The 18278-nt window shown below is 31.9% G+C and overlaps 1 protein-coding gene across 7 annotated transcripts in view; it reads left to right on the top strand.

Moving 5' to 3' along the window:
- Positions 1-18278, top strand: part of LOC105198089 (follistatin) — a 621281-nt gene that overhangs the window by 303432 nt on the left and 299571 nt on the right. For 6 of the 7 annotated variants that reach the window (XM_039451098.1, XM_039451097.1, XM_039451099.1 and 3 more), the window contains 3 exons: positions 3422-3581; positions 11522-11667; positions 11840-12046. In XM_039451098.1, the coding sequence (XP_039307032.1) occupies positions 3422-3453 (32 nt within the window). In that variant the 3' untranslated portion in view covers positions 3454-3581; positions 11522-11667; positions 11840-12046. Of the gene's footprint in view, positions 1-3421; positions 3582-11521; positions 12047-18278 lie in introns of all 7 variants that reach the window. The other variant, XM_039451096.1, reaches the window with a different exon arrangement.

Genomic DNA, 18278 nt, shown 5'->3' with positions numbered 1-18278 from the left:
CGACTTGAAATGGTGCCGAAACGTTCAAGATCATTTTAAATTTGAAATAAACTGGTAATTTGAATAGAAGAAACTTACGCACTGAGTACCGCGCAAACACTCTCACTAGCCGTTTGATTATTTATCCTTGACAATTTTTAAAACCTAACATTATTTATTAAATTATTTTATTCATATTTACAGTGAATCATTTTAAGAGAAAACGACTATAAAATATTATATAGAGAACATTTTGAAAAATTGTGATTTCCAATATAATAGTGCAATAATAAGTTAATGCAATAATAAGTTATATTATAAATATAATATAAAAATTTTAGCAAAAGAGAGTCATGTAAAATAATTTTCTGACAATTAAATATATATACACCCTTGACCCAAAATAATAGACACCTTACATTTTAAACATTTAATAATTGAAAGAATTTAAATATTTTTTAACTGAAAGAATTTAAGCAGAAAAATTAAAATGTAAATTATCCTTAAAAACCTGTTAATCTTATGTATAATACCAATAATACCAATACGATATAATACAGATAAAAGAATAATGAACAAAAAAATATAGGTGCCTAATAATTTTGATCAAGGCTATAATTACTATCAAATACATTAGGCAATAAAATTATCGCAACACGCATTTATACCAAAATTTTGCACAATTTCAAATAATCATAATTTTGTTAAAAATTATCGTACTTGAAAGTTCTTTTTTATTTTAAAGTATAAAAACTCTATTTTAAGGTGCATTAGGTCAATTTTGAATTTCTGTTTTTTTCTTTTTGCTGTTTTTTTTTTAAATAGGGACGTGTTTTGTTTCCAAACATTTCCATAATTTGATGCACTCCACGGGAAAGGATAAATTTTTTTTGCAAATGTTACGATAACCATCGTAAAATTTTCAGTTTTATCTGCAAATTGAAAAACAAATCAGTTTTGCACAATTTTTTTTTGAGGAGTTAGGATGTATCAAAATTATGTATGCATTTTTGTCAGTTACCACCATCATTACCCAGATTTTGATTTGTCTCATTGATGATGAAGCGATCTTCTCTAGCTGACGCTATTTGTCTTTGACCTTGTCCTCTTCTTCAATGAAATTCGCTTGTTTCTTGATAACGAGCCCAAACTCAAGAGATAGAGGATCGATGAACATTTATTCTCCTTGCAACATAATTTTGATTCAATCTTTCCAAAAGATCAATGATTTGTCCACATTGAATTTTGTTCAAACTAGGCATTGTTACGACTTTATCGTTTGCTTCTTGAGTAATATAGTAAAGAATAAGTTTATGCTTATATAGAGTTTTGGCGTTTACAGTTTTTATGGGAATTAATGTAAATCGCTACGTTTCACAGCGTTTCTCTAAATCATGCAAAAACTATAAATATCAAAATTCTACATAAACGTAAACTTATCACTGTATCAATATTACTGTATCACTCAAGAAGCAAACGATAAAGTCGTAACAATGCCTAGTTTGAACAAAATTTAATATGGGCAAATCATAGCTCTTTTGGAAGAATTGAATCAAAGTTATGTTGCAAGGAGAATAGGTATTTATCGATTCTCTATCTTTTGAGTTTGGGGTCGTTATAAAAAAACAGGCGGATTTCGTCGAAGAAAATGACAAGGTTGAAGACAAATAACGTTAGCTAGAGAAGATCGCTTCGTCACCAATGAGACAAATCAAAATCTGGGTATTGCTGGCGGTAATTAGCAAAAGTGCATACATAACTTTAATACATCCTAACTCTTCGAAAAAAAATTGTACAAACCTGATGTTTTTTTCAATTTGCAGAAAAAACTCCAAATTTTACAATGGCTATTGCAAAAAAAATTTATCCTACCTCGTGGAGTGTGTCAAACTATACAAATGTTTGGAAACAAAACACGTCCTTACTTTTAAAAAGACAGTGGAAAGAGGAAAGCAGAAATTTAAAATTGACCAAATGCAGCTTAAAACAGAGACTTTAAGCTTCAAAATAAAAAAAAAAACTTTTAATTATGATAATTTTTAACAAAGTTATGATTATTTGAAATTGTGCAAAATTTTTGTATAAATGAGTGTTGCGATAATTTTGTTGCCTAGTGTATAATTAAGTGCATTGTATTATCAATTTTTAGTAAAATTATTTGCAATAAAATTACGATACGCTTTATAAATTTTTATTTTATTTTTATGTTGAATGACTTCAATCAAAACAATTAACTAACAAGGTAAACCTCAGAAGTGATACTCGTGTTTTTTGATGCTAAATTTTTTGGTGAATCTTAAAATGAAAAAAATTAATATACGTGTCGCATTGTTTATCAACATGCGGCTTTGTTTTCAAGTTATAAATTTTTTTCAAAATTTAATTTTTGAAAATTTGAACGATTGTTTTGGCAAATCGAGTTCGCATTTGCAGTATGACACTTTTTTTCTCTTTAATTGTAATTTTTTTTATTCCATATACTCGTAAACGCTATAACGCAATGATAAATATATTGTCTATATTAAAATACGTACTTATAAACGTTGGAAAATTAAAAATACCTTATAAAATCATAAACGTTCCAAATTTATAATGATCGAACATTAAAATCTGCTTGCAAATAATTTTTTCACATTTTTAATTATATTTTTTTATTTATTGATTTTTTGTAGAGCAATGGCTTGGATGATACACGTCGTAAAAGCACGGAAAACATAGTTTGCTACAATTTGCACATCAATATCATTTTCACAGTTCTCATTAAATGTTTTCAAAGACGTGATTGAATACGTATGCGTTAAAATTAATTCCGAAAAAGTACATTTTTTCAAATGTGAACCGAATATGTTTTCCGCAAGAAATAAAAAATAACAAATGTGCGGTATTATCTATTCGATGTGCATATTGTTATAAATTTCTGTTTTCCGTGTTTTTACAATATGTATCATCAGAGTCATTGCTCGATATAAATAATCATTAAATAAAGAAACATGATACAAAATTTTTTACGAACAGATTTTAATGTTGAATCACTGTAGATTTGGACGGTATACATACATTGCAATATTAGCAAATGTAATATTTGTTCTCATTGTATTATAGCGTTTAAATGAAATAAAAAATTATAAAACATATTAAAAAAAAGAAAAATACCGAATTGCAAATGCAAATTTCATTATCCAGATTGCTCAATTCTTTGAATTGTTAAAAATTTATAATTTGAAAACAAGAATCACCAAAAAAATTGGCATCGAAAAGGATGGGTATCACTTCTAGGATTCCGCAAGTATTAAGAAAACTGTTCTCTTTATATTTTGCTTAAAAGATTAATAATCGTTGAGATTACTAATATTAGTCAAGGATAATGATTCCAAAATTGTTAAGAAAAATATGTTACCTCATTTTCAATACAAAATTTAATATAATATCATTTATTTCATAGGGCACATACATCAAATCCAACGGAGGAACTAACGTCACTGATACCGTAAAGAGGACATTGTCTAAGTTATTCTCTAATAAATTGGCGAAGAAATATAATTGAGAAGGCCGTTACGGAATGGAACCACTACGTAATTTGCAAACAATAAAAATGATTTTCAGTAAGTACTGCACAGTAATATTTAAACGCGAAAATTTTTGTCAACAATTAAAAAATATTTTCAAATATACATATTAACAAATAAATAAAAAAATATATACCTATGTTATTTTAATATACACATTTTTGTAATATTCCGAAAAGCGGTTACCACCGATTTGGCTAATTTTCAACATAAACACTCATTGTACGTAGTAAATAAGCTTCTCAATTGGATTTTTGGCGCAAATGTCTTTTTTGTTCCCTCTCCTGCCTTCAAAAGGAAAAACAGTTTTTATTAAAACAAAACAATAAGGCCTCTTGAAATTTTAAAATTGCAAAAATAAGAAACGACAATTAAGAGGCAAGCGCAGGTGCTAGTGTGCAAATTACATTTAATTTATAAAAGCAGATACATGCCTTCAATTAACGAACAATGTTTCGGCTACATTTTAAGTCATTTTCAGCATTAAACGCATAAATAAGACTAATCGAAAGGTTAACAAGATGTACGACAAGAAAGGTAATTCACATTTATTGTTCAGCCAACAAAGTAAAAATCAAATTAGCAAAATTTGGAAACCAACCAGTTGACTGTAAGGCGAGATAATAAAAAGCCACAGTATCATCCGAACAAAGAACAGGAATTAATTTGTCAAAATCTTAATAATAATAAAATAATTACAAGATTGTCAGACAACGCACAGCGGAATAATGTTACAACACAAAAGTGTGTTTGAGATGAAATGAGAAAATTGTTATTAATTATTTCAGAAAATATTTATTTTACAAAAAAAAAATTAAACAAAAAATAAAGCTCATAAACAATTCAAAAAAGTTCCCATACATATTTTATCTTACTCTAATATTTTATTTATTATAATCGAAAAACTATTTTAAAATCAGCTAGTGGATAGTACAAAGGTAAATCTCGTTTTGCCTCGTAAGCAAAAAATGTAATGAGGTAAATCACGCTTTGCGTGGTTCGAAAACTTATTGAAATAGTACAATTATAAACCTCGTTTTGCTTTGTAAGCGGAGAATATCGAAATCAGAGGTGCATAGTTTTCAAAACGTTACCCTTCGTTTCTTTTTAAATATTTTAATTTTATTCAAAGAATGCACAAGACATAAATAATATATTTTTTCAATAGCTATAACTTTTGAACAAACTTTCTTTTTATCGAAGCTTTTTATCGAAAACGGTTAGTCTCCGATTTCGATAAAAAGCTTTGTGAAAAACTTCATTTAGATTTAAAATAAAAGTCCTTAAAGAAATTTTTGATAACTCCAATAATAAAGCTATTTTTAATGTGAAATAATTAAAATGCTTGTAAACATTTCCTTTCATAATGTCAGCCTTAAAGGGTTCAACTTGATTCTAACGTCGATCTTCGGAAAAGTCAACATCATTAACTCTTTTCAACGTTTATTGTTTATTAAAAAGTTATTAAAGAAATAATTTTCATAAACTTAATGATAAAAACTATTTTACTTAACAAAACCTATGTAAAACAATACAATTAAAGCCCGTTCACACCATACAATTTTGACCGTTATTTTGCCGGATCGATTATTTTGCCGTGTCCTGCCAGTGGCAATACATTTTATTATATATGTGCGCATTTATATGATACGGTTGCTAACCGTATGGCAAAATCACTGATTTTTGTCAAAAATGACATTCGGTTTTGTCACTGAAAACCGTATGCCGTATTCAGTAAAATTGTCGGATCGGTCATTATTGGCGCGTATATTATAATGTGCGCGTTCAAACAATAAAGTAGAAAAACTGTATCGCCTGCACAGTATCGTAGACTCTACCGTAGAGCAACGAATACGGCAAAACTATCGAAAATGGTGAAACTTGTAAATCGTGTGAACACAGCAGTCTGGTTGCACTAATCCGACAAAACAATCGATTGTAAAAATACCGTAAGTGTAAACGGGCTTTTACAGACTTCGTTTTGTCTCGTAAGCAGAGGGTGGGCTGGGATAGACTTCGCTTTGAAAAATCGAAAAAGCATGTGGAACAGTACAATTACAGACCTCATATTGCCCCGTAAGCAGGGGATAGAATGGACTCGCTTTGCATTGTTCCATAAGAAAACTTAATAGGGGAGACCAGGACTAAACGCCCCATATTTTAGAATTTCAAAGCTACAATTTCTCAGACAATTAATTGTTGTAATTGCTTATACAAACGTGATAGAGGTAACCTTTCTCTATATGTATATTAATGTCTTATATGATCCTGTTGATCATACGTTTTATTTTATAATAACCAAAATAAAAACGTGCAACAACGTGGCCATTTTACCCCAATACCGAGGTCAGTTGGTTAATAGGGCCTAGGCTCGGTTTTTCATTATCTAATTAACTGATGGTTAAATTTTACTTGATATTTTATCCAATAGATTTCATCTATGATGATGTCATAGGTAAAGCTTATTGGCTAAAATTTTAATTGAATTTAATCATAAGTTAACTAGAAAATGAAAAACCGGGCTTTAGTAGCATGGGACAAAAAAGCTCCGTATGAAATGCACGTAATCTGCACGTATAATAGTCAATGCTATGGTGCACGATACCTATTGTTATACTCGACGAGACGAGCACACAAAACACTCGCGAAGGGAATAACAAACGTACAACACGAAATGATTAGACACTCTTTTATAAAAAAGAACACTGACTTTAATCAAATGACTATGTACAATTAATTTGTAACGGAATTATTAGGAGTACAAATTGAAAACCGCCGTTTTTTGTCAAAATTTGAGGATTGATTGTTGAAAAATGGTTACATACTTATTCTTGAAAGTATTGTCCATCGCTGGCCATTACTTTCTCCCACCTTTCGGGCAGCATACAAATCCCGCGTCGAAAAAACTGTTCGTCTTTTGCGGCGATCCACGAATCGACCCAGTCTTTGGCCTCTTCGTAATAATAGAAGTGCTGCTCAGCCAGGCCATGCGCCACGGAACAAGTGGTAATCTGAAGGGGCGATGTCAGGAGAATACGGCGGATGAGGTAAGACGTCCCATTTCAATGTTTCCAGATAGGTTTTAACGACCTGAGCAACATGTGGCCGAGCGTTGTCGTGCAGCAACATCACTTTTTCGTGTCTTTGCTCGTATTGTGGCCGTTTTTCCTGCAATGCTCGGCTCAAACGCATTAGTTGTGTTCGGTAGCGAGCTCCTGTGATGGTTTCACCCGGTTGCAACAGCTCATAATAAATCACGCCAAGCTGGTCCCACCAAATACACAGCATGAGCTTCGAGCCATGGATGTTTGGCTTGACCGTCGATGTTGATGCATGGTCGCGGTAGCCCCACGATTTTTTTCGCTTTGGATTATCATAATGGATCCACTTTTCATCGCCGGTTACAATACGATGCAGAAAACCCTTCCGTTTCTGCCGTTGGAGCAGCTGTTCGCATGCGAAAAAACGCCGTTCGACGTCTCTCGGCTTTAATTCGTATGGCATCCAGTGTCCATGCTTTTGGATCATTCCCATGGTTTTTAAACGATGTGAAATAGCTTGTTGAGTCACGCCCAATGAATCTGCAAGCTCCTGTTGCGTTTGAGATGAATCTTCATTCAGTAATGTTTCCAATTGTGCGTCTTCAAACTTTTTCACCTGTCCGGGACGCTCCTTGTCTTCTACGCCGAAATCACCACTTTTGAAGCGTTGGAACCATTCTCGACACGTTCTTTCACTAATGGAAGTCTCACCATAAGTTTTTACAATCATTCGACGCGCCTCAGCCGCAGATTTTTTCGAATTGAAGGCAAAAAGCAAAACTTCCCGCAAATGACGCTTATTGGGCACAAATTTCGACATTTTCGATCACAAAAAGATATATAACCCCGATAAAAATTCACAACTGCAATGATAAGGAATTGTTGCCAGATGCCCAACCTTACATTTAAAATTTTTGATCTAACGTTTGGCGGCAGCATTTACCGCTGGCGCCATCTACTGGAAAACGGCGGTTTTCAATGTGTACTCCTAATATTTAAATATCGCTTGACAGTTCTGCGTTCCAAAACAGAACAAAAGTCGGTCGCGTTTTTTCTGTCTAATCGTTGTTCCTTCGGCCAGCTTCTCAAGCTCAGACAAAGAACGAGCATAACACTGCCCCCCTTTTTTAAAATTTGTCGTCCTGGCAAGCACAAAGTCTTCTCATGTCTCCAGACCTCCTGTCGTCCAGGACCCATTTGAGTGTTACTGCTCTCCTTCTTGAGCTGCTGCTACAAGATTCCGAGCCACTCTTCCTTAAATCCAAACAACACTACTGGAATTTTTGCTAATTGAAGAAATCCTTCTCTCTCAAAAAATAACCTGTTCAAAAAAATCCTTCAAAGAATTTTTCTAAGGAATTTTCTTTCTTTAAAAAAACTTTGAGCAAGGTGGGGGCATCTACCGTGGACCCAACGTCTCAAAAGACTCACCAAGCTCCTGCCTCGGCATTTGCCTTCAGTCCCACGGGGAAAATCACGGCTCAAAAACCCGGGCAGAGGCAGTCTTCTTTAAAAGAAGTACTATAGTGATCCTCTACATGAAAAAATCGTCTCAAAAGATTCTTATAACTGAAACGAAAAAAACAAAATCCGACGAGTACTCAATTCTAAATAACAGAGCCTTGCAAAGAAAAACTTTAAAATCAATAATTCTTTTCCCCTATATCTTAAACAAAATTCTAAGATAAAATTTTTCCGCAAAAGACTGAAATCTGACGACTTTCTGCTGTACCCTGGGTTCTTGTCTCAGGTCCGTCCTCTGCGATTCAGAAGAAAAAGAATCAAAGTTTACTCTCAGCTTCTGACAAAAGAAGAATCTTTAGAACTCATCTCCCAAGTCGAGGATTTCTAGGGAAGCTCGACGACTTCCTGCTCTGCCCCGGGCTCCTACCACGAGTTACCAAGCGTCACTCCCAAACCAACAGCTTTCTGGGAGAATAAGAAATCTTAGATTCTTTTGTTCCATTCCCAGCTTTTGCTTCGGGTAACTGAGCATCGACCTCCACGATTCAGACGACGTACTGCTCTAACCTGAGCTCCTGCTACAGGTTACCGAGCGTCATCCGCGTCTGCAATCACAATCCACTCGATGACCTTTTGCACTACCCTGGGCTTCTGTCAGCTTACCAAGCGTCGTCTCGAGCAATATCAAACAAAAATGACGATTTTCTGCTCTCACCCGGGCCTCTGCTTTGGGAAACTGAATATAGTTTGTTGCAAATCTATTCTCTTGTGCCAATCCAAGAAATTCTAAAAAAAGCATCAAAACTCATTCTTAGTTTCTAAAGAAAGAACAATTTTCCGAACCCATCCTCTAAAGCGTGGACTTCCAGGAAAGCACGACGACTTCCTGCTCTACCCCGAGCTTCTGCCACGGGTTACTGAGCGTCGCCTGTGTCATTCTCAATCCAATGCCCTCCAGGAAGAAAAAGGAACGAGAGAACGTCTCCCCCCCCTCCCCCTGAGACAAAATTTCAATTTTGAAAAAAAGAAATCCTAAACCTAAAACCGTAACCTTCTCTCACATCTTCTATTTACTCAAGAAAATTTTAAGAAGAAACGATACGCCAATTAAAACGATGCGTCAATTAAAATGATAAAAATCAATAGATGTAGATACAAGCGTAAAATGCGTTTGACAAGAATATTTTCTTTCTCAATCAAAGACGTGTCAAAACAACGCAAACGCAACGCGTTTTCCCGTTCATTCAATGCGAAACTCCTCGCGCACAAGCAACGCGGACACAACGCTTTTCTAACATTCTAAGCAAAACCTCCTACACGTAAATAAACATTTTTGGAAGGACTTAGCTGTGTCTTCCGAAGACGTTGTAACTCCCCATCGCGTTAACGAAATAACGTCGCTAACTCCTTCCGACGTTGTAGACAAATGGATCGCTCCTCACGCATCTTCCTCAGCATCTCTAAAGTTGAACGAAGGACAGCTTCCGTCTCCACGCGAGGGCTCTGGCACTTCACCAAACACGTACAAATTTGCTTTTTCGATTCTGCCATGGCTCGTTTTTATATCCTTAAAAACAGTCCGAGAACGGTCAGACAAGCCCCCAAAATGTTATACTCGATGAGATGAGCACACGAAACACTCGCAAAGGGAAGAACGAACGCACAACACAAAATAATTAGACACTCTTTTATAAAAAAAAAACAATGACTTTAATCAAATGACTACGTACAATTAATTCGTAGCGGAATTATTTAAATACCGCTTGAAAGCTCTGCGTCCCGAAACAAAACAAAAGCCGGTCGCGTTTCTTCTGTCTAATTGATGTTTCTTTGGCCAGCTTCTCAAGCTCAGCCGAAGAACGGGCATAACACTATCATTAAATATGAACCAACTGACCCCGAACGGACATCTGCTTTATTTCAATCATTTTATGAATAAAAATTGCGTTTACTACCCAAAATAGTATATACGTTTGCCAATTTAGCAGTAGCAAAGTAAATTTTTGAGACTACTGAAATTTTATATTAATATTTTTTAGTATCAATGTATAAAGTTATGTAACGTGTTACTAATTAGAGTGAAGTTTCATATCAAACTTTACTCTAATTAGTAACACGTTATTCAACTTTATACACTGTTGCTAAAAAATATTAATATAAAATTTCGGGAGTCTCAAAAATTTACTTTGCTACTGTTAAATTGTTTTTTTATTTTTTTAAAATGTAATATTATTTCGATTTTAATGAAACTTAGAGAAAAGTATCTATATTTTAAAAGAATGTTTCGTGATTTTTTATTTGCTGTTTGTTTCAAAATAAATACTAAAAAAAGAAAAAAAAAATCCAACAAGCCCCTGGTGTCATTTAGCCCCGGTCTCCCTTATAAACCTCTTTGATCAATTCTTAAAAGACATTAAAATTTATCCAGAGAGCAATTAAAATATATTATAAAATATTATACTATGCACTGTATCTACAATATATTATAAACATAATTTATAAAAATAAAATTATTTAATAAAAACAATATATATTTTTATCACTTTATCTTAAAAAATTAAATTCCACAAAATATTTATAAAAATTATTTTGGTAATAACTTTTTAATGAACAACGACTGATGGAAAAGGCCAATTATCTTAATTCCATTTCGAAGGTTAAGGTTAACATTAGATTCCATTTGAATTAATTTGAGGTTAACTGTATGTAAGAAAACGTTTACATTTTCATATTAAAAAATGGTTTTATCATACAAATCGTCGAAAATCCCTTTATTTCAACCCTAAATGAAGCTTTGAAATCGAAATCGAAGGTTATCCATTTTCGGAAATTTACCCCAACTTTTATTGGAAACATCTTTGTTACATTAATATTAACCCTTAAACACATAAGTGGATCTGGAAGACCTTCCCAAAAAAACTTTACTTTTGTGCTATTTTATTTTAAGTTAAGCAATGAAGTTGGTCAATTGTAGCAGTCGATAGAGGAGACTTCAAACTTTTTTTCCACCTAGCCCGAATTTTACTCAATCTGTCTTCACACAATAAGCGATCAAAAAAAGGAATTTTTAATATGTGTTTAAGGGTTAAAAAAGTAATACAAAAAATGAAATTTTTTAAATTTTGATTGTGAAAATAATCTTGTCACCAATCGGCATGGTCATATTTATAATTAGTACACAAATACAATAAGAAATTTTTATTTAAAAAAAATTGGAAGTAAGTATCGCTTTAGAACTACAATTCATTTTTGTGATTACTCACTCCATCAAATTTAAAAAGTTTTTAATTATTTAATTCCAGTTATACATATATAATATGTTAATTTGTTTTAAGTTTTAATTTTTAATGATGAACTTTATACTTCAATATTTTTAATTTTTACGTTATATAACGTAAAAGAAATTTTTTAATAAAGTATGACGCAATATATTTATATTTGAGAAAGTTAAAATGGAGAAAATGTTTTTAGACTGCGTAGAATATTCAAGATACTGATCATGGCAAAATCCATCGGAGAATTATAGAAAGGTTCCGACATTCAAAGGCGAGATATTCAAATGAAAAAAAGCGCAAAATACAAGATGACAACGCTTCTGCAGAGCAAGTCAAAAGAAAGTAAGGATAAGTATTAAGAATGTCAAAAGGTATGGAGTTTAATAATATTATATGTGGTTATTATATGTGACGACGTGGCATAAGAACTTGCGAGTTTGTTCTCGGTAAAAAAGATAGAGTTTCAAATCCACCTAGAACAATCTAACATTAAATCGATTTTTAATTGATTCAGAAATGATCACCACTTCTCAGAAGATATAAGCAGATAACAGAGAGTAATTCTACGCAGGAAAGTCTCTTCTAATAAATCTTTCGGAAACAAAAACGTTAAAACTGTAGGTTTTATATACCTATGGATGTATATGGAAAGATTGCTTACACGCTGACAAGTATATAACACGCAAAGAAGAATTATAAGGAAACAAGACAGGATAGTGAGGTAAAAAGAGATATCTCCTGTATCACGCGATTTGAATGCAGAAATAGCAATTGAGCATACGCGTTAGATGTGGCCTCTTGGTCGTTGAATATTATCTACGAACCAGCAAAACAAACAACTGTTATTAAATCAGGGTTGGGAAAGTTACTTTGTAAAAATATTTAGTGCAGTTACTACTTCTTTCTTCCAAAAAAGAACTAGTTACATGTTACTGACTTTAAAAAATAACTCGCTATGGTTACAGTTATTCAAAAAGTAACAAAAAGTTACATTTTAGTTACTTTTCTGTTTTGCTTGTAACATTTTAAAACATTGCTAATTTAAATATTATATTCTTATATTTCTAACATTATTTAATTATTTTATTTATGTTGGAACATGTCAAATTTAGAGACGCTATTGTTTGAAATTCAGTGAGAAACAAAAATAAAAGTTACACCTGTATTGATTTACGTAATTTACCTCACGTATTATATCATTAATTTGCAAGATGCATATGATATGTCTTTATTAAATATATGTACGTACTTATATGTACGTACACATAAAAGGTATGTGAACTGTATTCTAAATTCGAATTTCTCTCTAGGATAAGATTAGATATAGAACTTAAATTCAAAGGCATTTTGATCGAGTTACATCGATCAAAACATAAACTGATCTTTTTTTTTGATGATCAGAAAACTCACTAAAGAAAACGATTAATTTACATTTAGAGGAGAAGAGGGTATTATGGCTACTGTCGACAATATGGCTACCTCTATTATTTCCGTTATTAAGTGACGTATTATAACAATTGCTTATGAAGTTGTTCGTTTAGTAGCCCGTCATTTTTTTAGTAATGCTAATATGCCAATACATAATGACTGACAATTGTTATAAGACATTTTTACTTTTGAACTCTTCTAAAGTTTTTCAAGGTACACTTTTAATCTTTCATTACATACACTTCCTCATTATTCTTAAACTTGAGTATTATCACATGAAGATACATACACACAAGTTTTTTTGTTATTTAACTTTTTATTCGGCCGTATACATTTTGAATTATACAAAGTTAAAACAATAACATGGAATTTTGTTAATATAGCTTTTTTGAGCAAAATTTTTATATCGAAATATTTCTTCGATAAATTGATTGTCATTTTAAAGAGTGATGTTTAAAAACATTAGGGACATTATTTTATGTTTGTTGTTTAATGTTAAACAAAGATAAAATGATATTTTTAATGAGAGAAATTTCTAAAGCTTCTGAAAATCGCAGGAAAATTCTAAATCAGGAAAATTCTAAACAATGGAAAATTAAAAATATATAATTTTGTAACAAGGTACTGTATTTCTCTTAAACTAAACTGATTTTTTAAAATTATTTTTATGGATAGCCATATTACAAACATTTTTTTTCTTCTACCATTTATGCAGTGCATTAGATTTTTATAAATCATGTCTTAAATAATAAATATTTCATTACTTTGAGTCTAAAATCTGTCAAACAACACTCTGACGAATGTAATCGTTCAAGTTTTAACAGAAAATATTAATTATAAACAAAGTTATTCAATAAAATGAAAATAGGTGCCATATTACTCTCTTCTCCTCTATATATTATACAATTTTATTTGAAAAAAAAGTACCTCAATGATAGACAATGTATGAAGTGAATCAAATACAGCACAAAAAGGAAAAGACAATATATGTATATAATCCTGTAACGCTACAGAGAAGGAATACAATTTTAAACTTTTATTAAAATTTTTATTTCTTTTTTAATTGATATTTAATTATGTCATCATGAAGATGATTTCTTTCTCTGTACGTGGTGTTATTACAGAACTATCGATGTTAAACATTTGTTTAATTGCACTTGGTTACCAATAATAAGTGGTTAAGTAGCATGATTATGATTCATTCTTACCTTTAGACGTAATCAATCAAATTAAAGCTATATTGGAAATATTCGAGTAACCTCATATACCATTTTATGCTTGTTCACTGAATGTTAAACAGAGATATAATAAAATGATGGCACTCAAGTGATATTTTCGAGTGCAGCCTAAATTGACAAACAAATGAAATATATAAAGTAACTGTAACAGTAACTATTAATTTAGTTACTAGTTACTAAAGAAAACATATCTAAGTTAAGTTTATAGTTACAGATGAAAAAAGGTATCTAAGTTAAGTTATAGTTACCAAAAAAAGTAACTCTGCCTGTAACTTTGTTATAAGTAAGTTACTTCCCATCTATGTATTAAAGTACAATTTATATTATTTTGCTATTTCCTTATAATTGTATCTCATTTTTTCACCTGTGATATTAATATTAAATTATAGTACCCAGGTAGCATGAAACATTGCGGCAATATCGCAGCAATGTTGCAACGTTGCTGCAATATTGCCGCAATGTTTCACACTACCTTGGTAGTTTCCTTGCAAATGCATGTGTTTCTGAAACAAATCTTAATAGGCTACAAAGTAAGAATATTATTTTCTACTTTCGCAAACACTGTTTAGAAAATTATTAATATCAAGAAACAAAGAGATAGAGAAAAGTAAAGTAACTGTGCAGCAAGATTGTACATGTCCCGTTTGATAATTGACTACAGTCACTCACAGCATACTTTTTCTTTTTGGAGAACCAATTAGCGACGTGGACAATTAAGTTTCCCACAACAGCTCTATGCTTGATATTCTCACGTATGATAATTTTTAATATTACTCCGATTGATAAATAGATTAAAAAGAAAGCTTGTCTGTTAAAGGAAATTCAGTACCAGAGGAAAGAAGGTGATTGTAGAATACCATTTCGTTTTTTGACAATAACTTGCAAGAAAAGTCATGGAAGTGTCCATCTCAGATTTAAACGAGCTTTTAATATGTTGTAGTACAGATAAAAATAACGGACACGTATTTTTTTATACATACCTGTTTGCATTTTTCGAGGGTGAAACATCTCTTTGAGGGAAATTGCTTCTTTTTTCTTTCAAAGCGTATATCGTCAAAACTACCTTTATAACGTTTTTTGCAATTGCAAAGGTTGGTAACAGATTTTGGACTACATATGGTTTGCCTATATTGGTATTTCCGGTATTGTTATCAGATTTGTACCAAATATATTAGGGTTAGTCAAATAAAAACGAAACAGACTGTATAACGAGCATGGCGCGGACATTGGTAACTCTTTTCTGTGTGTTCATGGACGTGACCTCTGTTGGGAATTAGGGGAGAACGGCGCGAATCTCCACCGCTGTGTCATTTGTTTGTTAGACATGCTTGAAGTGAGGTCAGCGCGTCGTGTGTGCGTTTGACATCACTATGGAGATCGCACATGCTCGTTATACAGTCTGGCTCGTTTTCATTCGACTAACCCTAATACTACAATCTTATTGGCAAAATATATAACAAATTAAAAGTGAAAAGCAAGCAAATTTATTGAAAGTTTTAACGACAAATTTATAACAAATAGAAAAACAAGTTTGTCATTGCAAAAATGTTAGCACTTGTCACGCAAAAATGCAAAATTATCCCTTTGCCAAAATATACGACAGATTAGAAGTTGATAGCAGACAGATCTGTTATATGTATGATTGACAAATTGATGGCAAATTGTAAGCAAGTTTGCTATTACGAAAATATCAGCATTTATCACACAAGAATGCAACATTGCTTGAGTTCTGTAAAGGGCATATGCGCATGATATAATTCTTGTTGTTTACGAAAAGTTAAACAAGAATAGAATGTTACATTACGCACATTATGCGCTTTCCCTTTTCGGAATTTGGCCATTATCTTTTTATCAAAACAATTATGCAACTAATTTGTTTATAACAATTATAAAGCTATAACAATTAAGAAAGCGTCATATACGTTTCTTTAATAATTTTTCCCGGTGAATCAATTGGCGCAATCAGTTTTTTTTTTACAGTCATTTTTAACAATTGATTTATAACAAATACCCACGCAACACAAGAACGTCCTTTGTCGTCCAATGGACGTCGCGATCCGACATGTCTTGACGTCCAGTTACATACCAATTGTGCCTTGCACACGTCTAGGAGACGTCCTTCGGACGTACAATGTACCGCCTTTGGACGCCAAATAGACGTCATTAGGACGTCTTGGCAGAACGGAAAAAGGACTTTTATGGACGTTGTTTGGACATTATTGTATATTGCGCGATTAGGACTTTATTTAGTAAAAAATGATATTTGTTAGTAAAAGTAGTATTAACCTTGCCGAAAATGTGCGATTAAAACCGATTAAAAAAAAAAGTAATCCGAATCGGGATTTCTGCACCAAAAATACGGTGTTAAGACAGATTGAAAATAAAATCGGAACTCAGATAGATTTATTAAAACAGAATATATTAATGTAAAACGTAATAAACGTTTAATTTACAAAAAAGTATTTCTTGTATCCCTTTTGTTAAAAAAAAATTAAAAAAAGAAATTAAATTTGAATTAAATATTTTATTGTTGTACAAGATTAAATAATAATACAAATTGTTATTTACATGTAAAAATTATAAAAATTTAAGTGGAACAGCGTTCCACACACATGTCACATTTGAAAAAAATGAGAGCGAGTATTCGTCTCGAGGTTACAACAAGCAGCTCCTAAAAGTCTCACTGTAGTTATAAGCTGGAGAGTCGGCCGCGGTGGCGCCTAGATATAACGCGGGTGACACTCTTTTGGACACAGCACGATTGGACACCAACCAATCATCTTGACTTATCTAACCAAACCAACGGCAAAACTCTAGGCATCGGCCGCTGTGAGTGGTGGTGTCCAATCGTGCGGTGTCCAATCGTGCGCACCCCATATAACGCCTGTGGCCGCATTCGATTCACGAGAAGATCTCCCGCGGCATGGCTGCCTAGCGGTGGTGCCAGCACTCACTTCTTAAGTTCATTTCAATTCAAAATTACAGGATTTCATAAATTATAATTAAATCAAATTTTAATGTGTACATGTATTCGATTCACAGAATCATGTAAACAGATATGATTCTGTAAATCAAATATATATATATATATATATATATATATATATATATATATATATATATACCTTGATGTATAATTACTTTTTTTATATTTTAAGTTTACGTTCCAAAACGTTTTTTCCGAGAAAAATTTTACTTAATATAATATACGTTATTATTTATTCATATTTTGAGTAGAATTTTCCTCACAAATAAAATGGCCATTAAATAGCATATTAAATTAATCGTTATAGTATTATACATATGTATTAAATATTATATATAATGAAATATTAAATATTAACAAATAATATATTTTATTAAAAAGCTATATACTGTATATTAAAACTTATCATATTATCAAAATTTATAGTTTATGTTTATATATGGTTAAATATATCTTTTGTTAAATATTTTTTAACACAAAAAATTATCTTTATAATTTATAAAATCCTTGTGTAATAATAATAATGATAATGATGATAATAATAAAAATACATAACTTTGTTGACATATATGTATATAGGGACCTTTTCGGAACGTACCACCGATATCTTCTGGACATTTAATGGACGTCCTTAGAACATCTCCAAAATGTTTTATTTAATATAAAAAAACAACGCTCGCAATTTTCGAGTGCATATTTATTATGTAAGTCGGGAACATGTTTAATATACATCCCTGCCTGCATCAAACGTAACACGCACATCGCTGTGACGTGCTAACTCGTCGCATGTTACGTTTCAGCGACGTCTCAACTGGTGTTCGAAACGTAATTGAGACGTCGCTAAGACATAACTAACATCCCCATTTCTGGTGACGTTGTAATGGCCTGTATTTTGTGACTTATGCACTAATTGTGACCTGAAAATTATCGACCAATTTTGAAAAATTAAGATTGGTTTTTACTGCATTATGTACGTAAAATACTTGCTAAATAAAATGTATAATAGTTTTACACTGAGAGAAGAGAATGATTGCAATTACCATAATTCAACTGTAATTTATAGTGGTTTTTGGTTAGTTTTGGTGCGCACATTTTGGTGCAAACTATAAATTATAGTAATTCTGAATTATAATATTCCACTTTTTATGTATAGTTACATCTAACATGTTTATATAGTTCCAAATATTGGAAGTTTAAAAAAGATAGTTTTAATCATATAGTAAATTAAAACATCTTCCACTTGATTTCATTTTCAAGGGGATTTATCAGAAAAATTGATACAACTATAATAGAACATCGGT

This window comes from Solenopsis invicta, chromosome 6 (genome assembly GCF_016802725.1).
Source record: "Solenopsis invicta isolate M01_SB chromosome 6, UNIL_Sinv_3.0, whole genome shotgun sequence".
Classification (NCBI taxonomy): Eukaryota; Metazoa; Arthropoda; class Insecta; order Hymenoptera; family Formicidae; genus Solenopsis; species Solenopsis invicta.
This window is presented reverse-complemented; position numbering and strand designations above follow the sequence as displayed.